Source organism: Lepisosteus oculatus, chromosome 8 (assembly GCF_040954835.1).
Source record: "Lepisosteus oculatus isolate fLepOcu1 chromosome 8, fLepOcu1.hap2, whole genome shotgun sequence".
Taxonomy (NCBI): Eukaryota; Metazoa; Chordata; class Actinopteri; order Semionotiformes; family Lepisosteidae; genus Lepisosteus; species Lepisosteus oculatus.
In genome coordinates, this window is record NC_090703.1 from 46163375 (window position 1) to 46187045 (window position 23671).

Below are 23671 nucleotides of genomic sequence, written 5' to 3' on the forward strand. Positions count from 1 at the left end.
CAGTGTGGGCTTCCTTCCTTACGCAAAACAGCAGGGCGATGGGTTTCAGCGATGGCAGGTTGTTAATGAAAGCTGACTGGACTCTCTCCTGAGTGATGCTGTTATGTAACTCCTCCCAGCACTTCAAAGCCAGGAGATTATGTTTTCCAGAAGCCTGTCATTATGTAATTCACATCCTGGACATGATTAGGCATCACATGGTCTGATCATTCACCACTGTATGTCCTTTCTTGTCCAGGGGGATTGGAAGAGGGGGTTTCTAGAACAAGTTTCCCAAACAAGCCTCAGTGCCACAGTCAGTAACTGATGTTCCCTCTAAGCCGTGCACGTGTGCGCACACACACAGGTTATGAAATTAGGGCACACAGGAAATTGAACTGCGCACACAAAAAAATGATAATAAAACAAACACAGTCGTCAATTGAAAAATGCTAAACTGACCACATGAGACTGGCGCGCAAGTTTTTGTCACTGAGAAAAAATTGCACAACTTTTGCGCCCACAGGCCATTAAACATTAGGGGGAACATTGTCAGTAACACAGCATGGTTTCTGTCTCCAGCAGAAGTCAGATGTGATAGCTCATCTCTCTGCCACCTAAACCACTTTTAGAAGGGTCAAGGCTTTTTACATAACATAGGAAACTGCTGGTACCCTGAGGGCATACTGGCTGTGTGTTTATATCACCTGATCAGTAGAGAGCACTATACCTGACACATCCTATACTCTGTCACCTCTGTGCCACACACACTTCACAGCACACGAACTACGTCCTGGAATCTGCATAAAGAAAGAGTTTAAAGGAGCTGTCAGGTCCTCTCACTTACAGGGAACTGGATAGCAGACTTTTTCAATTAGATGCACCAATTTGTTGGAAGAGAGAGAAAATAGTATCCGCTCCATAAAGGAGACGAGTGTCTGTGAAGCCAGGGTGCAGTGAGGGCCTGTAGAAAAAGGAGACAGGAGGGGTGAGGAGAGAAAAGAGGCTAGAAAAAGGAGAGGGGGGAGTTTTGTGATTCGTGTAGGGGGGGGGGGGGACTCAGCAGGTCTTTGATCTCAGGGTTTATCACTAATCTGCAGCTGTAATCCTGTAGCAATACAGAGATCAGACACGTCTTATTTCCCAGATTTTACAGAGCAGGAACAAGAGCACTCAGCTGACAGGTGGAATGGACTGTTCCCAGCTCAAAACCTGTTTCTGATCAAAACAGTTCCCAGCTCAAAACCTGATCTTGCAGCTGAAGAAGTAAATCCAGTCTTCACTGCCGGTTTGTGGGGCCTGAGGCTCTCAGAACCCCCCACAATCCTCAGAACCCCATAAACCCTAAGAACCCCTAGAATCATCAGAACTCTTAGAGTCGCTGGAATCCCCCAAAATCCTCAAGTGCTCACATCCTTCAGCAAATCTGGAACCCCCAGAACCCTCAGAACCCCCAGAACCCAGTGAGGCAGAGATTTCAGACTGGGGTGCTCCCTTGCGCCTTTATGAGGCTCTGCTGACTTCGTCCTGCTTTCCAAAGCCAGATCCAAAATGCATTCCTCTGTTTGTTGATATGAGTTGGAATTTACTGCTTTGGGATTTTTACAACTGTTTTGACAAAATTGGGAGCATTTTCTTCTTAGAATGAAGGCAGACCCTTTCTGATCACTGTGTGAAAGCAGTAGTTTTGCTGCTGCTTGAGGCGGTGTAGTTTTGCTGCTTTGAGTGTTGAGGCTGAAGTCAGGGGAAGTTCACCTCCACCTCCAGACTGGCAGAACCTCCGGGTGAGTAGAACTGTAGAACTGTCTGCTGGCCCACGGTCCTGGTACATTTTTCTGTGAGAGACCACACTTTCGTCACTAGACCAGTTGGACTTCGTTTCCCTTAGTGAAGGGGATTCTTAGGGCCAGGCTGTGATAACAGAGCTTCCTTCTGCTGCGCTGGAGGCTGGAGAGGGTACTGGGGTGCCTGGCAAGGTGAGGGTGCCAGGCCCCTCAGAATATGTAGTCACATGACCAGACTGGTGCAGTGGACTGCTGTTCTGTTACCATGGCAACAGTGGCAGGAAATGGCCAGCAAAGGGGGAATGAGAAGTGGGCGGGGTTCCTGAACCTGGATTTCTTGTTGCCCATCTCCCCCCCCTCGCCACCCCTAGTACTGGCACTGCTCTGGCACAAAGCAAGCCTGTGGTATTTCCTTGAATTCTGTTTGCGGAGAAATCTGTTTTAGGGGAAAAGGGGGCTGCGTCGGTCATGGGCTCTGTGGCGGAGCTTCCTGTGTGCGTTTATTCTGGCGTGGAAACATCAAAACACTCTTCCCCGGCGGGCTGGAGAGACATGCCCCGGTGAGGAGGAACGAAAACATGCTTCCACCGGACGGGGGAAAGGGCACATTTGAGTGTGAGGCTCTGCCCCACCCTCTTTGGGCAGAGGAGCGTGCCTCTTGCGGAGCTAGAGTGTATTCCAGCCCAGGCTTTCACTGTCATGGTTCCAAACAACGGAGTCTCCTGAGACCAACTCATTTACTTGGCTAACGCTATTATCCAAGCAGCTAACATCGTACCTGTTCATAGAGCTGGGTATTTTACAGGAACAATTTGAGCAAAGCACCTTGCTCAAGGGCTCAACGGCAGTAACTCACCTGGGGTCTGAACACACAACCGAGCTGTTACAAGTCCAGAACGCTGACCACTGCTTCCCACTGCTGTCCTGACCTGCGCTGCTGGAGAACAGTGGACAGTCCAGCACCTGCTGCTGCCTTCTGGCTGGGCCTCCAGCTGGGCACAGAAAGAGAACAACGACAAATTTCATTTTTAAACATGTTTTATTTACGTATGCCATATTACAGGGCTCAAAAAGGAAAAGGGCTTTTGAGCCTTTACTGGGGGGTGAATAGGCAGGATGTTATTCACAGGCTTCTCTGCACCACGCCACACAAACTGAGAAATCAAAAACACGCTTGGCAGGGAACAAAGATCCCGTTATGAAAACGCGACTCCAACGTTTTGCAATCGGCCGGGGCTGCCTAAGTTTCCCACAGTGGGACATTCCCGCCCCCTCTCTCCCAGTCTATCTCATTCCCGGCCCTGATCAAGCCTGTCTGCGCTGGGCTGTGATAACAGAGCTCTCTTCTCCTGTGCCGAAAACGCAGAGCAGTGATGTCATCGCTCCATCACGCTCCCCTGTCTGCGAACTGTGCCACTCTGTGCTCTCCATCTCCACTGTGCCTAATTGATTGCTGTAGTATTGCAGGGAAAACCCCGTCTTGCTCCTGCTCTTTACTTTACTTAGGGCCTGGGTGTTTTCATGTTTAAAACTGCCTTCTAAATTGTTTGCCCCTGTAATAAAAACTACAGTTCATGAGCTCAGGGGTTCTGCTATCTGAGTCAGTGGGAAACAGCTGAACCAGTGTAATCTGCCGTCCTGGGAGATACAGTGCTGCCAGGTCTGGCCTCATCTGCTCCCATGCACTGGCTTGGATCAGAGAGAGAGAGAGGTGGGGGCATCTCTCTGGTCCACTTGAAAGGAGAAAACACAGGTTTTTACAAATGGGTTTCACCTCCTTCAGGACAGTTCTAGCTGTGCATATGGAATTTTCTTTTTGGTGCCGCTAAGCGGCCCATTGGAAACTCCCTCTTGCAGCAAAGAGATAAGGTCAATGCAGTGTCGAAAGAGTTGATCTTCTGTGTGTTAAACTCCAGCGAAAAATAAACAAGTCAACACAGGTGGAAAGTACAGGGAAGTGCATTTAAAAGACGTGCACAGAGGGATGAGGGGGGCATGGAGCAAGCATCAAAGGCATATCGTCCAAGCTGACACCCGGGCTTCTTTCAAGACCGTCCTGGGTAAGACCCCCCGAGCGATTCGCTACTAGCGCTGTGCTGGATGGACCACAAGGCCTCCTTGCCTGTAACCAGTTCCCGTTCTCTCGTTCCTCCGGAAGTCGGGGTCACGGGTCTGGTGGGGGAGCTCCGGAGAGCAGGAGCCGATTCAGAGCTCCTCGAAGGATCTGAAGTCGGTGGCCACGTTTTTCGCAGAGTTCTGTGGGAACTGGGGCAAAGGCAGATCTGCCTGGCAGATTAAGTTGATTACAGCCCCCACGATCCCTTGCCACCCAGGCACTCGCGAGGGAGTGTAGGCAGCCAGAGCCGTATTCTGTTTAAGAAGAAAAATCCTCGACCAGTCCAGAAGCCGTTCAGCTGGCATGTTTTTGTTGTACCAGGAGCCACGTGCATGCAATCTGCCCTCACTGGACAGTCTGCACCTCGACCGCTGTCCAGGTGTGCCAAACCTTCGCCAAGGATAGGACTGCGGCTGCAGCCACAAGCAAGATAAGATTTTACAAGGCGTATCGTCTACCTCGCTAAGGACTCGGGCGTGGGACGAATAAGAAAGACAGCTCTGCAGATTGTGTCCTGCTTGCCAATCAGTCCTTGGTCGTCCGAAGGAAAAATAACCAGGCTCCGTCCGGAGGAACGCGTCCCTGTTCCTTTAAATTGCTGGAGTCGAGGATGACGCGCAGGCGCACTCCGAGCTCGAAGTTGGTGAAAAAGTTTCGAAGAGCGGGCGTGCGGGCTTAGTACGAGAGTGAGAGGGAGGGAGGGAGGTTCGTGCAGACACCCCCAATGGCACTATCCGCAGCCTCCGCTTTTCATGGATAATATCCGTCAGCTACTGAAAGTAAGTGGAGTACGACAGAAATACCGACACAACGCGATGTGAGTGGATCCTCTTTTTTAAATCGGAAGAGGGAGCGCTTGTCGAGACCCTTTGCATTTCATTAAAAAAAATACAGGTGAGGTTGTGTTAAAAACACCACACTTAACATCCAACGTTGCTTTTCGTGGGTGCAGTATCTCTCCGTGGCGTGAACGGTCTTGCAGATTCGGTGGTCCGGTTCTCATTTGTTTAAGTCACTGCTTGGCATCGCGATTCCACCTGACAGACCACCGCCGGCTACCCAGGTCACTACTGGTGGCGATTTTGTTGCTGTAATATAATCGACAGGAGCCGGGATCCTCTGACTGATGGGTTTATGAAACAGTTATGATTATGGTAGAAGTTGGAGGATTGGAGATGAAGGCTTCTTTGGTCCGCAAGCAGACCGAGTTCCCAGTGCCGTCAAAAGGGGTGCAGACGCGAGTCTTTTGTGGGTCTCAGCTGGGGGTACCGCGACTCCTCGCCCCGCACACCCTCAAAAAATGTGGGGCGTGCACGCACGCACTCCCCTTACTTTAATCATGAGGAAAAGGTGCCCGGTACATGACCCGCAAAGATCTATTCACATGAGTCCTGCAGCTAATTGAGACGACGGGTGATGCGGGTTACCAGCTGTAGTAAAGGAGAGTTCCAAGAAAGTTTTGTTCTTCATTTGCGTGGCTTTTAAAAAAGGGGGACACACAACAGATTTTGACCCCGCGGTGCCGTGGGCGGGGAGGCCGTCCTCTTGCGGCGGCGGCTGGAGATAAGAGTTGTAAGGATTGAGGCAGAGAGAGGTGTCGGTAAATAAGATTACGAGAATGTGAACACCGATTTCTCAAGTGTTTGCGCTGCTGATAAGAGAGAATCCGCCTAGGAAAAATATCGAAACGTTCTTGGGACACCGCTTGGGATCCAGAGGGGTCTACCTGCGATGTGGATGATGAGCGAGAAGACCTGTACATGGTATTCTCGGCACATGCAGAATGTTTCTCGCCCATGGGGCCGGCAATTAGTCATCGCAGCGTTGATAATGACTGCTCATCAAGCAATCGCTTTTGTGGTGTTCTGCGAGTTTAGTTCTATAGCATTACATAATAAGGTGCCAATTAAAAGGGAATTGCGCAACAATCCGTTTCTGAACGACATGGTAAAAAAAAGTATATTCAGAGCTGTTGTGAGGGTTTGCTTTTTACGGTGCATAGAACAATTCAGACACTTGTGTTGGAAAGCGCGACTGTTTTTTTTTCCCCAGCCACACGTAAGTCTTCGTTGACTAGTCATTCAAAGACAGTTTTCGACATGGCTTTAAAAAATCTGCACCGTAACGAAATGTTTTCTTAAAGGGAGGCTCAAAGAGCAATATTTTTGCAAGTTTATAGAATTATGTCGATGCCCGTTTAACGTCGTTGGGGGGGTTAGACGAATGTCTGTGTTGAAAGGCAACCCTTAAAGGCAGAAAATAATACCGTTTTCGAAAAGGGGAGAAAATATCCGAACTACATCAGAGGTGATTCTAACGCCCGAATGGGGATAGTGCTTTCCGAATCTTTTCTTTGAAATAAAAGATGCATTGTGTACAATTTCTCAAAAGATCTGAAAGTGGGACGTCGACTGGAGTTTTAAATCCAGAGAGTTGTGATGTGTTTTGCCCCCTTACAATACCAGTGAAAGTCTCGGCCCCCGTCCCGACGTTAAACAGTAGCGCTGAGGCAGAAGCTCCAGTGGATGAAAGGAGAGTCTGTCGACTGCGCAGTTATTGTAATACAGTGACCTGGTTGTGGGGTCGTGGGTTTGACCGCAGTTTTATCGGTGGGTGTTTCTCCGACAGGAAAGCCCCAGAGATTTTATATTGTCGAAACTCAACAATAATACGGCAGCGGCTCTTCCTGGGGACACTGTACTGTTCAACTTGCTCCAACGGCCGGGCGACAAGGGGACTTTCACACGGTGTATGAGTGCGGGGGGATATTTAATTACGGCATTTAATTACTTGGCACTTGAGTTATTATTGTTTAATATAATAAACCACGCTAGGATTGAAGACTGGACCCGACGTCTAACGTATAATTTTGCGGCGAAGGCAACAACAAAGATAAAAAAGCACACAGACTTGTAGACATTACCGTGTGTGTTGGCTTTACCGCTAAACTTGTTGCGCCCTGTTGCTGGTGTGTTTTCCCCGAGCCTCCGGCGGTACAGTACAAGTGGGCCCGAAGGTTTGGTCTGGGCTGCCCCAACTTTGAACCCATCTGAGCGGCCTTCAGAAACGGGCCACAGTCTGGGCTTTTTAAGCTCCTAGCAACCAATTCAGTATGGGTATCCCGTCGTTCGAAAGGTGTCTTTTTTTCTCCTTAAACCCGGTAATTTTACGAGGCTAAAAAAAAGGCTGAGGTAATGTGCCGGTATACAGCATCATACAAACCAGATTTGTTCATTCTTTGTTTTGTACGTAGGAGAGAAGGAGTTAGGATTCCTTTTTTTTTTATCTGAAGCAGGTGTACTTCCATCGAGCCGGATGCTGGCGTGGCAGAGGCGGGTACTTGGCAGTAGTGTGTGTTATCGGTGAGGGCTCTGGACCAGAGGGTCCTGGGTTCAAAACCCACGTGAGACGCTGCTGTTGCGCCCTTGAGCAAAATGTTCTGCTGCACTTTGCTCCAGTAAAGGCCCTGCAGTACAAATGAGAATTCTCCAGTTTCTCAGACATTTCTGACTTACCATGACTTATCATGGCTGTCATGTACCATAGAAATTGTGTTGGTTGTATTTCGGGTTTTTTAGCCCTTGCTGTCCTGTCTGCAGCCTGCGTTGCTCACTGAAGTATTTTATTTCTTTTTAAAAAGCCCAGTTGTGTTGAGGTCACTCTTCCTCCTGCCAGTGGGAGACACTCATCCCCTCTTCCCTTTCCCTTCTCCAGCCCGGCTGCTTGTTCTCAGAAGCGCTGAGAGTGTTTTCTCTCATGTCGACTTGAGAAGCCCTAATTACTGGGAAGGGAGCTGGTGTAATGAGCTCGCTGCCTGTGCAGACAGACAGTGTGGAGGAGTGTGGAGGCCTGTAATTGGACCCGGGCAGGCAGGGCCGGGCAGGCCCGAGCCTCACAGACGAGGAGGAGGAGGAGGGGGGGGGCAGGGTGCCGTCTCTGTCAGGAGAGTGGATCTCGGTCTTCGTGTCCCCTCTTCCTCGTCACGCCTTTTCCAGCGAAGGGCGCCCTGTTACCGTGGATATCGCAGGCCTGTAGCCACAGGCCCTGTCTGGGTTTATTTATATTGACTTAAATCTTTCTCATGAATGGTGGGCGGATGCGCAGGAGGGCAGGGGCTGGCAGCTATTCTCGGGGAAGAAGGTGTAATCCTCGGAGCGCGGGCGCTGTCTACGGGCGCGCGTTCGTCGAGCGGAGCGTGAGGGGGAATCTTCTCAGTTCGCTCGCCTTTGAGCGCGGTTTTTCCTCGTGTCCGTTTGCTGCAGCCCCTTATCCCAGCCTCAAGGACGGGAGCCAAGCGCGGGTTTGGTGCCGCGCCTGAGCGTTGCGCAGAGCTGGAAATCTGACTCGGTGCTCTCTAGGTGGAATTACTGCTGTCGAGGCATGTACGGGGCTCGTGCCAGGAGGTGCTTCGTTCAGATTTGTACCATTATTTCCACAGGCAGGTGCTTGAAATGTGCGAGATGTCAAGGATAACCATCCATTTCGAAACGATTTATCCAGTACAGCGACACAGAGGGTGAGCAGAGGCAAGACAGGGTACCCCCTGCGCGGGACACCAGTCCATCACAGGGCACAGATGCACACACTCACACCAGGACCAGTTTTCCCAGAAGCGAATTAACCTACTGTCTTTGGACTGAGGGAGGAAAACGGTGCACTGGGGGGAAACCTATGCTCACATGGGGAGACCATGCAGGCCCCATGCAGATAGCACCCCAGGTCTGGAGTTGAACCCCAGGACCCCAGCTCCTGCGAGGCAGCAGTGCTATCCAGTGTGCCACCATGCCATCCGTGATATCAATATGTCGGACGTGCAGTGTCTTCTCTGTCATCCTCTTGCTTATGGGCTGTCCGCGCTGCTCCATGTGGTCACTGAGGTGCGTTTCTTCTGCCTTTCCTCTTCAGAACAGCACCGGCAGGCCTTTGCAGCAGCAGAGAGGGGCACCCTGACTGAACCGTGAACAGGAGAGCGCGCGACGGATAAGGGTGGAGCGATCTGGGCCGTGTCGGCAGCGCGAAGCGATGAGAGGCAGCCACCAGCGCCAGCCGCCATGCTGATCAATGTTACCGTCGGCAGCAAAGAGAGCCTCTTTCATGGAGTCTCCGCGGGCGGCCTGTGCGCCCAGCTTCCGGTCGCCGTGACGATCATGGAGTCCCTGCCGGAACCCCCGGTGCCGCCACCACCCCCACCTCCGCCCCCGCCCCCCCCTCCGCCGCCGCCTCCCCCTCCAACTCCCGGGACCCCCCTGTCCCGCCTGGACTCGATCCAGCGATCCAAGCTGCGCAACCTGAACTGGGAGCTCATCCCGAGGGAGCGCGTGGAGGGGCGGCGCAGCGTGTGGAGCGGGGCGCCGGGGGCCGACGACGACTTCCCCATCGACCTCAGCTCGTTGGACGAGCTCTTCGGGAGGAAGGACGCCCTGTCCCTGGAGAGGTCGGCCGCCATCCGGCGCAGCCTGTGCAGCCGGCCCCAGGACCCCGGCCTGGAGAAGGTGAGGCGACGCCGAGCCGGCTTTCACCCCTGAGACCCCGACGCCAAACCAGCTTTCCCCCCGAGACCCCGTGTGCGAGTGATGCCCAGCGATTATTCCGAGACTTGTCTCAATATCCAGTCTGTACAGCACTTTCAATTACACTCACACCCCGGTATCCGAACCTAATTCTTTCCTGTTCGGAAATAAGAATTGTTTTTGTTTCTCAGGGGGAAATTTCCGCCCCGTTCCGAACCGAAGACAAATTCACTCAAAAACCTCTCTAAACATTTACAGCTAATGGGGACTCCCCTCCACCACCACCAGTGTGCAGCATCCACCTGGATGATGCGACGGCAGCCATAGTGCGCCAGAACGCTCCCCACACATCAGCTCTCAGTTCAGAATCATTTCAATGTGTTCAGTAAAGTCTGTGCTGTCAAGAATAAGTGCTTCTATGGGACGGGGAGCACTCCCTGTTCTGAGCTGGCCGCCACCGACTTCAAAGCGAGGGTGACTCTTCCGCAGCGATGTGAGGCCAGCTGTTGCGAGTTTGAGGTTCGCTGACTGGCGCGCAGCGCAGGGAATGCTCGGTGAGCTGGTGGTTCTGACTCACGATTAGCGTGTGTCCAGGTGACCCTGTGCGTTCTGGACTCTGACCCTAGTATCCCCCCCACACACGCAACCTGGCTGGGGATTCCCTCCGTCAGCCTCCCTAGAGAATTTCCCCTAGGGCCTGACCTGCAGAGATTTCCAGTGCTCAGCGCACTCAAGGTGGATCACTGGGCATCGGCAGTTTCTTTGCCACTTCTAAAGAACTACTCTAGTTGTTATTATTTATTATGTTTGCAATGTACTATCTGCATTGGGTGGTGTTGTCTGTTGTACTTTGATTGTCTTGAGAGGCACAAATAAGAATTCCAATGCACACGTACATATGGCAATAAACTCCTCCACTTTGCTACTACTCTACAGCTGATAGTAAAATGTGGCTTAAAAGATGGAGAAGAAGAAGGGAGAGGTGTGAGTGAGCAATTCAATTCAATTCAATTCAAGGTGCTTTATTAGCATGACCGATGGGTACAATCAGTGTTGCCAAAGCAAATAAAAATAATAAAATTAACATGGAACAAAACAAAAAATAGAAGTAAAATAAAATCTACAGACATGTTACAGACATTTACAACAAAGACATATTATATAATATCGACATATACTGTAGGCGGCTGGAGCATTATTGGGAGATGGACTCACTGTTCCTCAGGCTGTGACAGGAGATCACATACTGGGCTGCCAGATCAACTGAGTTCCCTCCTCCCTCTCCCAGTAGGATTGGGACCTGTTGTGGTTTTGGCAGGTGTGGGAACTCTGGGATTAGATTTCTGAATTTTGGGAAGAATGTTTCTCTAATCCCAGAGTATCTGTCACAGTGCAGTAGGAAGTGCACCTCTGTCTCTATTTCTCCCTGCTGGCAGTGGGAGCACAGCCTGTCCTCTCTGGGCAGGCTGTGTGAGTATCTGTGTAGGTGCTGAGCTGGGGAGAGCCCTGGATGGAGGTTACAGATGGAGCTGCACTGCTTGTCCCTGATCCTAAGCTGGAGGAGGAAAGAGCTGGGAGGCGGTAGATAGACTGGCAGGAGAGAACAAAGCATGGTGTTGTTGTTTTAATATTTGCATAAACGTTTCTCAAAGCGAGCTGATTAGGCAATCCAGCGGTCGGTCTGGGCAGGGAAGCAGCTTGAATGTGATTGTGAGAGAGCCGAGTGCGGGGTGGAGGTGGGAGATGCAGACGGAGGGTGGAAGGGGGAGAGGGAAGATGATCGAGAGTGGGAGGCCCCTGTTTCTGTGAGGGGGAGGGGAAAGGTCTTGTGTTGAGCGAGAAGCCCACTAGCTCCTGGGAGTGTTACACCTTACTTCTGTACTGACGGGCATGACAGTTACCTATGCCTTAATCCCATGAATCGGAATTCTAGATCTATGGACTGTTATTGATGCAGGACAGGGAGCATCCCAAAGCACATTGCAGGTTAAAGGGGGCATCTTGCTCTTCTCCTGCTGGGGTGCCACACCCCCAAGTATCAGAACTGATCTGTTTACTGGCGTGGAGTAGAGCCCAATCTCCTGCACAACATTTCAGTGCTTTAGCTGTGGTTTGCGGTGCCATCGAATGCATGACTGAACCTTGCACATTCGGGAATCGCTCTGGAGCCAAGTTCTCCAGCATCCCCCCTGACTCCCGTCTTGTCTCTGCAGGTCTCTCTCTTGGACGCCAAACGCAGTATGAACGTGGGGATTTTCTTAAGGCACTTCAAGAGGTGAGTGGGATTGGTTGAATGATCTAGCCTGAAGAACGTTAATGCTGTGTCATGATGACTCTTGGGGTGTAGGCAGTGCTCTTCTCCCTCCTCCTGGGAGCATTTGATCTGTCCTGAGAGACGGGCACTGATGTAGCCTAAATGGTGGTCCGGACAAAGCAGATACAAATATAATGAGCCTCCTGATATATAAAGCCGAGCTCCAATGTGCAGGTTGAGCTCTGCGATCTAGGGTTCGAGCCAGGTTTCCCCAAGGCGATGGCCCCCAGTGGGCCGAGGGGTGGAGGGCGCTGGGTTTTTGGTGGTGTGTGGGTGGTCCGAGTCTTCCTGGGGTCCTGTCACAGGGAGAAGAGCAGAAGGAGGAGGAGGAGGGGTGGAGACAGGTGCGCGTTGCCCAGATGATCCTGCTTCCTGTCTGAGCAGCCGGCCCTGTCAGTTAAGGGTTAAAGGGGGCAGAGGTGACACCTGCTCTGAACCCTGAACTGGCTCAGCACTTCTTTCACTTTCATGTAGAAACGTGGGTGGGGAGGCAGTTTATGTTCTTGTTGCCCCTTCCTTTGTGCGTCTGGCACTTTATGGAGTTGCGAGGTGTGGGACTTGAGGCTGTAACCCTCAAAGTGTGAGGGAAGGGGGGAGGGGTGCTGTCCATAGTCACTGAGCCTGCTGTACGCCTTCTCTCAATTGCAAGGGCTGCTTTCTTTTTGTCTTGCAAATAATTCTAGGTGAGTTTCACACTGAAATTAGAAATGCCTGCATGTGCACAAGGTGTTTGGCCATGGCCATGAGTGAATGCAACTTTGCATTTGAATGAGACGGTGCCTTGCAGAGCCCCCGCACAAACAGCTGCCCAACGACCTCTCTGCCTTTGATGATCTTACTCACGCCTGCCTCTTGCCTCCCGGGCTGGTCACCTGGGAGATGAGAGGGTTTGTTCTGCGTGACACATGCAAGCGATTCAGAGGCCCAGAGGCAGTCTCATCAGCACGCAAGCCTGAAACACGAACAGGGGGCTCACATCTGGGCTGAACGCAGAACAGGAGAGGGAGAGGGATGGAGAGAGAGACGCAGGGTGGTGGTGGATGTATAAGAGACTGGCTTTGTGTTGGGTTCCAGATTTCTCTCTCTCTTTCTCTCTCCCTGTGTCTGTGCATTTCAGGGTGACTTCCCAGGAGATCTGTGTTTGCTCCTTGTCCCTTTCTCCCTCTGTCGCCAGCCTGGCGTCATGGGGCTGTAATCCAACCCCTCCCCGATAATTCTGCCCCTGGTGGGGAGATAAGGCTGCCCTGGAAGTGATAAGCGCTGTGTGTATATCAGGGTGCACTGATTATGTTTTGCCCCTGCAGGGCGGCGGGAGAGATCATAGAGGACATCAGGCAGGGCTCAGGGCAGAACTACGGAGCAGAGAGACTGAATGAGCTCAGCAAGTTGCTTCCTGACACGGAAGAGGTATGAAGGAGCTTCCTTTTCTCTTTTTCTACTGTCCATTTGCCCCTGTGCCATCTGTGTTGGATTCCATACAACTTCGAGCATACAACTGAGCCCTGTCCCCAGCTGCCTGGGCGTTAGGTTCTTGAACAAATTGCACTGCTGGCTTAGTAAAGTTAACAGTCTGTGAAAATCAGCTGTGGGTAAGATGGCAATAGAGCATCTGGCACCTGGCTCTGTGGGTATTAGGACCTGGAATGGCCCTGTGTAGCGGGGGTCTCGTTCCAGTTGGTGGCCCGTGTCTGTGTTTGTTTTCTCTGTCCTGGGCGCAATTACCAAGATGTTCTTTCTGTCCTGCAGGAGAAAAGGTTACGGTCTTTCCAGGGCGATCGCAGTAAGCTGGGGGAGCCCGACTTGTTCATGCTGCTGGTAGTGGAGGTGCCCAGGTGAGACTCTTCTCTCCCCCCGTTTCCCATCCTGTGCCCCAGTCCCATTAGCTCAGTGCCAACCCAGCCAATGGGCTGCGCTATAACCCCGGTCCCCCGCCTCCTGTAAGAGGTTGTTGTGGCTATGTGACTCAGGGGGGAGAGAGAGTGATTCAGTCAGCCTGTGACACATCCAGCGACCCCCTTTGCCAGCTGTGTGAGCTGTGCGGATATTGAGCGTCTCTCCCACGCTCGCTGGCTCTCCCTATTGCTGTCGCGCTGCAAAGCACCGTATCAGTCTGTGGCCTCCCTGTGTACTGACTCACCGTGTTTTAACCCAAATACATCTTGCATTCAATATACAAATGCAGTGTATCACCCCCCCCCTAACTCTTCCCTGCTGCCCCGTTCAGACTCTCTCTTCCTCTCTCTCTCCCTCCAGTTTCCGTCTGAGGCTGGACACGCTGATCCTCCGGGAAGAGTTTGACCCGGCTCTGACCTCTCTGTGTGACGCGGCCCGCACGCTCCGGGAGGCGGCCAAGGGTGAGAGCTTGTCGGAGGGACTAGAACTGAAATATCCTGGCGTCCGTTTTTAATGACCACGGACGGAACGGCTGAGCGTTCTCCAAAACGGCTACCGAACCCTGGCGTTGCTGCGCAGACCGCCCTGCAGCACAGTAATCTTACCATTGCTCAATACTATTATTGTATTCATGTAATAGAAGTGTATTACTAACACGTTCTATGACACTGAAGTGCATCAGCCAATGCCTTTATCAGGCTGTGTTTTGCAGTGGAGGAATTTAGTATAATGCAGTGCAGAATAGTTTTGTAAATACATAGCCAGAGCCGAAGGCAGCCTCTCCCTGACTCCCCTTCTCTTTGCTCTCTACCGCTCCTCCGCTGTTCAGAGCTGCTCAGCTGTCCGGAGCTGCACTCCATCCTGCGGCTGGTCCTCAAGGCTGGGAACTACATGAACGCTGTGAGTCTCTTGCCGTTTCTCTGTTTGTCCCCCGTCCGCCCGCCTGTCTTTCTGCTCCGGATTTTGTAGGGTCGGATCACGGCAGGTGGGGGGGGCGGTGTTTGTGTAATGAGCTTTTTTCGTACGAGGCCTCGTGTCAGCCGTGTGCGTGTACCCTGATGTGGGGGCAGGTCTGTCCTACAGCCGGTCTCGTTATTGTTCGTTTTACTGTAAACTCACAGGCCTGGAGAAAGGCCCTCATTATCTGCGTGAGAGAAAGGAAAGTGTATGCAGCCTGTAGCACTTGATGTAGAATTTTGTTGTATTGGGTTGACCGTGCTCTTCTTTTCTCCTGTCGCACATCTGGCACGGTGCTTTGGGGTTGTTGGAAAGGCTTCTAAATAAAATCGGGTAGCATTGTCGGGTTTGACTCTGACCTCCAGTTTGTCTCTGTCTCCCCCCCCCAGGGTGGGTACGCTGGCAACGCGGCCGGATTCCGCATTGCCTCTCTGCTCAGACTGGCCGACACCAAAGCGAACAAGCCGGGCATGAACCTGCTGCACTTCGTGGCCATAGTAAGACCAAGGAGGGGGCAGGGCTGTTTGTGCAGTGATCTGGGCCAGAATGGATGAAACTGGACTTTCCTCGGCTGAGCTGTGCCGGGTCTGTTAGTGATAGAATTCACGTTGTCAAACATGGAATTATATCCTGCTTGTGGGGGGGCACTACCAGCCAGAAAGTTCAGAAGCCTGCATTTTGCTTATCCATTCTCTTCACTGGGTACAAACCCGTTGAGACTTCAGTGCGGTCAAACAGTTCTGACTTCACACAGTCTGAATGAATGAGAGGACTGGCCTCTGTTGCAAGCCCAAGTCCCTTGAATGTGCTGTGTATGGTTGGGACAGTGTTAGTCCTGATACGGAGGAAGGAGTGGGTGTTAAGTGTTTTCTTTCTCTCAGTCTCTTTATTTCTTCTCTTTTTCTCACTCGCACTCTTCCTCATTCCCCAGGAAGCGGAGAAGAAAGACCAGGGGCTGTTGTCTTTCCCCAGCAGGCTGAAGCACGTGAGCCTTGCTTCCAGGTGAGTTCTGCCCCCTGCTGGATGGGGATGTGTCCTTACAGCCTGTCAGCCTACACGTCACACAGCCCAGATCCTACACAGGGCTGAAAGTAGCCCGATTGGGATGTAGGTATGATTTGAATATGTCCTTTGCAGACAAGGACTTGTTAACTCTTACAGGTATGGGGAAAAACCATTGGTTACCCAAACAGATCCATCCAGCCAGTTTGCTGAAAACTATTCCCCCACCAAAACCACAGCAGCACGCCAGCTGGTCCACATTTGGAGGGCAAGCGTGACTGAGACTGTGTCGACGGCCGTGTCATTGAGGCGTGCGGCAGTAAACAGCTCCCAGCGCGCCCAGCCTTGCCGCTAGATAAACGTCACTTATCTACGTGTGAACAGCTACAAACAAAGGAAGTGCGCACGCCCCCGAAGCCGAGAGGCGCCAGTTGAGCTAAGGAAGTCAAGGGGAAAAAAATAACATAAACTGAACAGCCAGTGGATTCCCGAAAGTATATTTAATCACACGAGCGGCACCTGACCCGGCTCAGGTGGAAATATATTCTGTGAAGCAGTTTTCCCAAGAGTGCGGTTTTTGGCGGGTGTGAGCAGGAAGCCAGCTTTGTGTCCCTTTGTCACTCTGGGCTCTCAAACAACACCCCCCCCAAGCACACTGCCTTTGTTCCTGCACCCTAACATCCTCCTCCTCCTCTCCTGCCTGCTGGTGGCCTGGCCTCTGTCCCCCGATGGTAGTCTGTCTCCAGGAGGCACAGAAGAGCCTCTGCTTACTCTCCCGTCACAGTTGACAAGAACCGCAGGAAAACAGTTGAATAATTTAGAGAATGAGTCCTGCATGAAATTGCATATATACGTGAATGACATAAATACATGCATTATTTACAGACCTCTTCTGCCCTGCCAGACTGGCGCTTGTTGCTGTCGAGCTCTAGCCCAGGCTCACCGGCCGAGCAGAGGCGAACAGACGTAGCGGGTCAATCGGGCCACAAGGTTTTGGGCCCGGCCCGGCCCTCTGCAAGCCAAGTTTGATCATTAGGCCCGCGGTGCAGGAACAATAACAGAGCTGTGGACAGAAGCAGGATTTTGTGGGGGGAGGTGGGCAGTGAGCAGACGGGTGATGGCCGCATTTTCACACCCCGCCTCTTCTACCCAGGCTGTCCGAGGACGTGGCGCACGAGGACCTGCTGAGGCTCCAGGGCCGAGTCGCTGGCCTGCGGGCGGCTGTGGAGACGGACGCCGAGGCGGAGCTCAGGCAGCAGACCCTGCCTTTCCTGGAGGTGGGTGTCCCTCTCCTTCGACCCCCCCACCACCCCGCCACATGGGGTCAATGGAGATTACTGGGGTGTACTTAGCACTTTAGCGCTAGCAGGCTGCCGCTAAAAAAAAAAGAGGATTTCTCTTTTAAGGGTCGAAATCCATTACAATTTTGTCATGGTCTCCGCTGTGTGGAGCAGCAGGTAGGGTTCTGGCTGTGGGTTCAAACCCCAGTGAGGCACTGCTGTCTGGCTGTGGGTTCGAACCCCAGTGAGGCACTGCTGTCTGGCTGTGGGTTCAAACCCCAGTGAGGCACTGCTGTCTGGCTGTGGGTTCAAACCCCAGTGAGGCACTGCTGTCTGGCTGTGGGTTTAAACCCCAGTGAGGCACTGCTGTCTGGCTGTGGGTTCAAACCCCAGTGAGGCACTGCTGTCTGGCTGTGGGTTCAAACCCCAGTGAGGCACTGCTGTCTGGCTGTGGGTTCAAACCCCAGTGCGGCACTGCTGTCTGGCTGTGGGTTCAAACCCCAGTGAGGCACTGCTGTCTGGCTGTGGGTTCAAACCCCAGTGAGGCACTGCTGTCTGGCTGTGGGTTCAAACCCCAGTGAGGCACTGCTGTCTGGCTGTGGGTTCAAACCCCAGTGAGGCACTGCTGTCTGGCTGTGGGTTCAAACCCCAGTGAGGCACTGCTGTCTGGCTGTGGGTTCAAACCCCAGTGAGGCACTGCTGTCTGGCTGTGGGTTCAAACCCCAGTGAGGCACTGCTGTCTGGCTGTGGGTTCAAACCCCAGTGCGGCACTGCTGTCTGGCTGTGGGTTCAAACCCCAGTGCGGCACTGCTGTCTGGCTGTGGGTTCAAACCCCAGTGAGGCACTGCTGTCTGGCTGTGGGTTCAAACCCCAGTGAGGCACTGCTGTCTGGCTGTGGGTTCAAACCCCAGTGCGGCACTGCTGTCTGGCTGTGGGTTCAAACCCCAGTGCGGCACTGCTGTCTGGCTGTGGGTTCAAACCCCAGTGAGGCACTGCTGTCTGGCTGTGGGTTCAAACCCCAGTGAGGCACTGCTGTCTGGCTGTGGGTTCAAACCCCAGTGAGGCACTGCTGTTGCATGCGCGCGTGTGTCATTTGCCAAATGAGAGTGCCGCAGGACAGTCACCAGCAGTGTAAATTGATGCAGAAAAGTGCCAGCCGAGCAGATTAGTAACAGTGATGAGGTTCTGGAGCAGGGTCAGGTGCAGGTGAAACAGGGTGCCCATTTTCCTCTCTCTCTTAGGAGGCGCAGGCACGGCTGGGGGAGGCGCAGGGGGAGGCGCAGGCCATGCGGGAGGCCAGACAGGCCCTCGTGGAGTTCTTCTGCGAGGACGACGACACTTTCAAGCTGGAGGAGGCCTGCAGGGTCTTCCAGAGCTTCTGTCAGCGCTTCCAGCGAGCTGTCCAAGTGGGTATCGACTCCGCGCGGGCCTCTGGGCCCCGTGCGCCGCTTTCTCTTCGCGTCGCTCTTGCGGTCCCCTGCCGCGCGGAACGCTCTCTGAAACTCTCCCCCCCCCCTCCCCCTCGGTGGCAGGAGAACGCACAGCGGGAGGCGCAGGAGCAGAGGCGGGCTCAACGCGAGAGGGACAGCGCGGAGAAACGGCGCTCCATTTCCACCTGCACGGCCCTGGAGGCGGGGGACGGGGAGGGCGACGAGCTGGAGCGCACGCTGGAGCGCAACCTGCGCAACTCCTGGAGCCGCCGGAGCCTGCGGCGGAGAGAGCCGCGGCAGCCCGGCCGCTCCTTGACCTCGGAGCGGCCGCTGTCCGCCCAGGACATGGCCGTTGGGACGGTGCAGAGCCCGGAGCCCGTGCCGTCCCCGGAGCGCCTCGCCGTGACGGAGACGCCGTTGAGCCAGCCGGACGGCCGCGGCGTCGGCATTCCGGGCGCAAGGGCTACACCCGACACGGAGAAGGCCCAAATCAAAGCGCCGAAGTTGGAGCCGGAGCCCCTGCTGCCGGAGAAGCCAGAACAGCTGGTACCACAGCTGGTGCAGCAGCCCCCGCCGGAGATGGGGCGCCCCCACGCTCCGTACCCCAGAGTAGGGGAGACGGTCGAGTGCCACATGCTGGTACGCGGGCTGAGGTCTTACGAGAGTCTGTCCACCCCGCTGCCCAGACCCGCACCCGCGCACTGTTCCAAGTGGCACCGGGAGAGAGAGGCGGAGAGCAGGGCTGCGGGCGGGTGGGAGGCTTTGGAAAGGGGAGGCAGTGGGGCCCCGACAAAGGAATTGGGAGAGAGTGGGAGAAAAGGAAAAGAGTTGGCCAGAGAGAGGACTAGAGAGGTGGCTCTGAGGAAAGGGCTCAGAGAAAAGAGTGGGAATGGCACCAGCACAGGTATTCCCAGGGGGAAGGTGCCCGGAGCTGCCAAGCCAGAGACGCCTGTGCCAGAGGAGGCGGCGGCCCCGAAGGTGTCTCGCCTGCCCCTCTCCCGGGGAGGGGCTCTGCGCTCGACGCTGCCTAACCGCCCAACCTCGGCTGCCCCCCTTACAGAAAGCAAACGTCCCGGCAGCTTCCGGGAGAAACGGGACCCGCCCAGGGGCACCACGGAGGCGGCCGGCAAAACGATTCCCACCCCGCGGCGGCCGGCGGACCGACCCAGGCAGGAGAAGGACAAGCCGGGCACTGCAGGACCGGGGGCGTTCATCCGTGGTTCCCTGCTCCGGGTGTCCAGGCGGTTGCCGGGGGGTACGGAGCCGTCCAGCAACCTCCTCCCCCCGTCCCGCTTGATCCCAAATCCCACCGCTGACACCAGAATTCGAGCTCCTGCTCCAGCAGCTCCGGCAAAGGCGGCAAAGCACTGTGATCCCAGCAGCCCCAGGAGCCCAGGGGCCCGGCTGGGAAAGACCCCCCGCATGCCGACTCAGCCTCTGTGGAGGTGAGACTTGGAACCTGTCCTGCCGGGGGGGAAAAGAGACTGTGCACTCCTTTAAACTAGGACCCAGGGGATTTCAAATGTCTGTGGTATTTTTCTTGTAATATTTATTTAAAACCAGGGACTCCTTGGTCCTCTGTGGCACTCTGTGGGGTCCGTTTGAGTTTCACCTCCCGTTTGGATGGCAGCCTGTGAGGGACTGAAGGACCTTTCTCCTGTTGACTTGATCCCACCAAGGCACCTGAGAAGAGGAGTCTATCCAGAGGATAAAGCTGCGTCTGGCTCACTTCCAGCCCATCTACATGGCTGGCTGTATGGCACTAGAACTAGCGCTGTTCCTCTGGGTCATGCAGCTGGGGAGACGCATCTTCAGCAGTTGCCTTGTGTACTGGGAATGTGAAATATCAGTATTGGGAGCCTGACATCAGAGTGGCCCGTGGCAGGGCATGCAATTGGATACAATAGGCGGTGGCAATGGGGAAGGGGTCACTACCAGTGCAGCACATGTCAGCTTTACAAGGACCTAAATGTACTACCTCCACCCACCAGGGGGCCCTGTGCAGGCAGCAGGGAGCCTCTGGAGGCAAACACTTGTCTCAGGACCCTCGATCCATCCTCTGCAACCCTCAAGACCAGCCATGCGAGATGTGGCAGCATCCATTTTGCACCTTATGATAAACTCGGCATCAACGTGTCCTTCCTCTTGAAGAACCTCAGTGCCTCTCAACGAATGCTTAATTGTTGAAGTGAAACTTATTCTTCAGTGCCTCTTTATAAAGTGAACTCAGGCTTGGTGCACTTCGGTATCCTACAGTTTCAGTAGAGCGAGAGATGTATGATCCTCCACTAAACAATAAATGGTGGTCCTGAAGCACAGTGCATTCAATGCCATGCAGTCACCGCGGTGTTACGAAGCAGCACTGTCTAGTTACTCCTTATGTATCTTAAACCAAACCGAGAGGAACGTGCTTTCTTGTCAGACTTCTGTCTAGCACAGAGCCCCGCCTTCTCCTGTATGTGTGCCCCGCCCTGTCCTGCCTTAAATCCCGCCCCCACACTGTTGCCGTGCCAACTGGGGGAAAACGATGGGACCAAACGATGGAAAAGGAGGCTGCCATGATTGGCGGAGTCATCGATTTTGTTCTGAACAGTTATTTAATTGGGAACTGGGAGAAAAGAAAAGAGCAGTTATATTTGTATGTAAAAAAAAAAGTGTTGTAATTTATCTAACCTTTCTTTGTACACTGTATATGATGAGTAGCCAAGGTGGGTAGGGTTGTGGAACCCGACATGGTGGGTAAGGAATTGGAGTGAGTTCCTCACCAGACGGCCCTACAGAGGTGGGGTGGTAGTCTGGCCTAACAGTGTGGCGTGCCACAAAAGCCAGACCCCTGAATCTCACGCGGGGGGGCATTAGCAGGGCAGCCTATGCAGGCTGGCAGAGTGGTGGCGCCAGCTCCTTGTTTGGCAACACAGGAGGTTACGCTTAAAAAAAAAAAACAACCAAAAGAGCCCGGTGGAAGAGGGAGTCGAATCCCTGACCTTTCAGTGCATTCCACTCCTGGATTTTGGAACAACGAACTCTTTGGCTGCTTGATTAATTGATTATTGATTCAATTTAATTAAGGAGGAGGTTGTACCAAAACTCTGTTGGAAAGGATTGGAAGGTCCTGTCTGTGGGAATTTCTGTCCTGTCCCTGAGCTTTCAGAGCCCCGGTAAGGGCGCGTTGGTCCCTGGGCATTAAGACAGTTGCTTCACACTGCCACCTACTGGGCTACAACCACATTGTCGGCTCTCTAGGAATCCCTGCCTCTTCTACCTTGACAGTCCTGGGGCTGAATCCAGCAATCCTGAATCCTGTAGTTCAGCTGCCACTTTCTGAAAATCAGTTCAGCCCACTCAAGGGTGAGTAAAGGAGTAGAAGAGTTTATACAGAGACTGTGCCCCACCCTCCCACCTCCTGACAACCATAGCCCACAGCCTACAGGTACGGAAACCCCCCCTCCCTCTCTGGGCTGTTCTCCCAGCACGCGTGTCTGTCTTGCTGCCTTACAGTACAGTGCGACTTTATTTCTGGTGCACTTTATAAGAATTGTAAAAGTTAAGGTCAGTTTTTTTTTCCTGTTATATAATGCATCTGTAATGTACAGTATGTGATTTTTACAAAAAAAGAGAAAAGGATGACTTAATAAAAGTGATTTATGTAAATGAAACCACATTTTGTGCCGCCTGTGAGTTTTAGCAACAAATGCATGCACACAATTCTATACGGACGGAAGCAGTTTGATCAGAATATAAAATACTTGGAAATGGCTAATAATTGCTCCCTCTATGTTAATTGCAAGAAATAAGCTCAGGACTTCTAAATGTAATATTTATGCCACATCAGAAATAAAATTTAGGTCACAGTCTTTGAAAGTTACTTTCTACCAGTAACCTTTATGCAGATGTGTTCTCCCTCAAATACGTCAGATTGCAGTAGTATTAAACAAAACCGTGCATTGTATTATGTATGCATGTGCAGTATCTGCAAACAACTCCTTCATTAAGTCTTAATTACACTGCACTTTGCGCCTAAATTGATTTGGCACCTCTGGGTTTTGGCTTAGACGTGAGGAGCTGCCTTTCGATGTGAGGAAGATAATTGTTCATATCTGGGCAAAGGCAAATTGTCATCTTTGTTCATGAAACCGAAAGGAAGTTGAACAGCCCCCGCAGAGCAGAGGGTTAGCTGTCCAGAGCAAATCCGGAGAGGTCAGGCTGTGCTGTCGCTCACTCGCTGCATAAACTGGTTTTCTGCGAGAGACGGCTGACTTGACCAGCGGCACCAGAGACTCCTGGACTGGGGGGAGTGGGGTTGCGAGCTCAGGAGTTCCACAAGTGTTGACTCAAAGGGAGAGCTTATTAACGAGCCTGGCACATTCCTCCTGCTGGAGCAGCGCTCCCTGGCTTCCCGAGCCCTCCCTCGCCTCTCTTTCTCTCTGCCCAAGCACCCAGGGCCTGGGACTGTCGCCATGGGGACTCGAGAGGGGCTCCGGGGAATCCCTTTGTCAGCGGGGAAAGGTTTTCTTTGCAGGCCGGGGTGACGCCAGGGAAGGAGGCGAGAGCGAAGGTGCTCGTTTGTCTCGGGACTGTCTGCGCGTCTCCTGTTGCGCGCAGCCGAGCCCATCTTTTGTGAGTGTGTGCCTGACAGTGCGTCATTGCGTCTCTTGGCGTAAGCGTTTATTGTAGCCTGCTCGCACACCTGTAGCGTCAGCGCAGCTTCGGAGAAAGGACGGTCGTCTTCCCTTTTTTTATTGAAAGGACCCTGACGGTTTTGTTCCATTTGCTCTGGGGCTGGGAGGCCCCAGTTTTAAAGCAGGACCGTTTCCCCTGCTGACCCAAAGAGAGAGTCTCCGATTTCACGCTCTCTGAACCTGACGGCATCCTTTCCCTGACGGGCCGGGCCTGGGGCACTGAGGTACTGTAAGAGCAATAACTGGGGCTCTCGGCTTTTTTTGTGCTGTGCGGCATATTTCGGCTTTTCTCGTTTCATTCCACTCCAGAAGCATATGCACTTTCCACACAAAGATCAGAGACAACAGGTGTCTATTTAGTCTGCCTGGCTGACTTGTCTGGTTGTAGTCTGCACTGGGGATGTGGCTGCCCCTGCAACACTGGGTCATGGGTTAAATTCCAGCCCTGGGGTGCCATCTGTGTGGAGTTTGCATGTTCTCCCTGGGTTTGTGTGGGTTTCCTTGGGGTGCTCCGTTCTGCTCCCACAGTCCCAAGACATATGGGTAGGCTAATGGGCTTCTGGGAAGACTTGGGCTTGGTGTAAGTGTGTGCCCTGTGATGGAGTAGTGCCCCCGGGGAGAGTCTATATTCTGCCTCGAGCCCATTGCTTGCCAGCCACCCCACCCCACCCTGTGACCCTGTATAGGAAAAAGAGGTTATAGTATGCACTGCAGGACCTCCTTTGGT

The 23671-nt window shown here is 53.2% G+C and overlaps 1 protein-coding gene and 1 long non-coding RNA gene across 3 annotated transcripts; one reads left to right on the forward strand and one right to left on the reverse strand.

Moving 5' to 3' along the window:
* Nucleotides 1-692: 692 nt before the first annotated feature.
* LOC107077862 (uncharacterized) lies at nucleotides 693-6963 on the reverse strand. The gene is made up of 3 exons (XR_001478840.2): nucleotides 6803-6963; nucleotides 2620-2755; nucleotides 693-779 (listed from the first exon to the last, which is right to left on the reverse strand). It is a non-coding gene; the product is annotated as an uncharacterized lncRNA (long non-coding RNA).
* fhdc2 (FH2 domain containing 2) lies at nucleotides 3947-21921 on the forward strand. 2 transcript variants are annotated; one of them, XM_069193534.1, is made up of 12 exons: nucleotides 3947-4658; nucleotides 8785-9371; nucleotides 11603-11664; nucleotides 13008-13110; nucleotides 13450-13535; nucleotides 13957-14057; nucleotides 14426-14496; nucleotides 14943-15050; nucleotides 15485-15555; nucleotides 16709-16832; nucleotides 18077-18241; nucleotides 18368-21921. In XM_069193534.1, exons 2-12 carry the CDS (start codon nucleotides 8931-8933, stop codon nucleotides 19712-19714), a joined length of 2679 nt encoding a protein of 892 aa, XP_069049635.1. In that variant the 5' UTR covers nucleotides 3947-4658; nucleotides 8785-8930; the 3' UTR covers nucleotides 19715-21921. The 2 variants fall into 2 exon arrangements, with proteins under 2 accessions (XP_069049635.1, XP_069049636.1); XM_069193535.1 differs by lacking the exon at nucleotides 3947-4658 and adding an exon at nucleotides 7842-8395.
* The last annotated feature ends 1750 nt before the right edge of the window (nucleotides 21922-23671 follow it).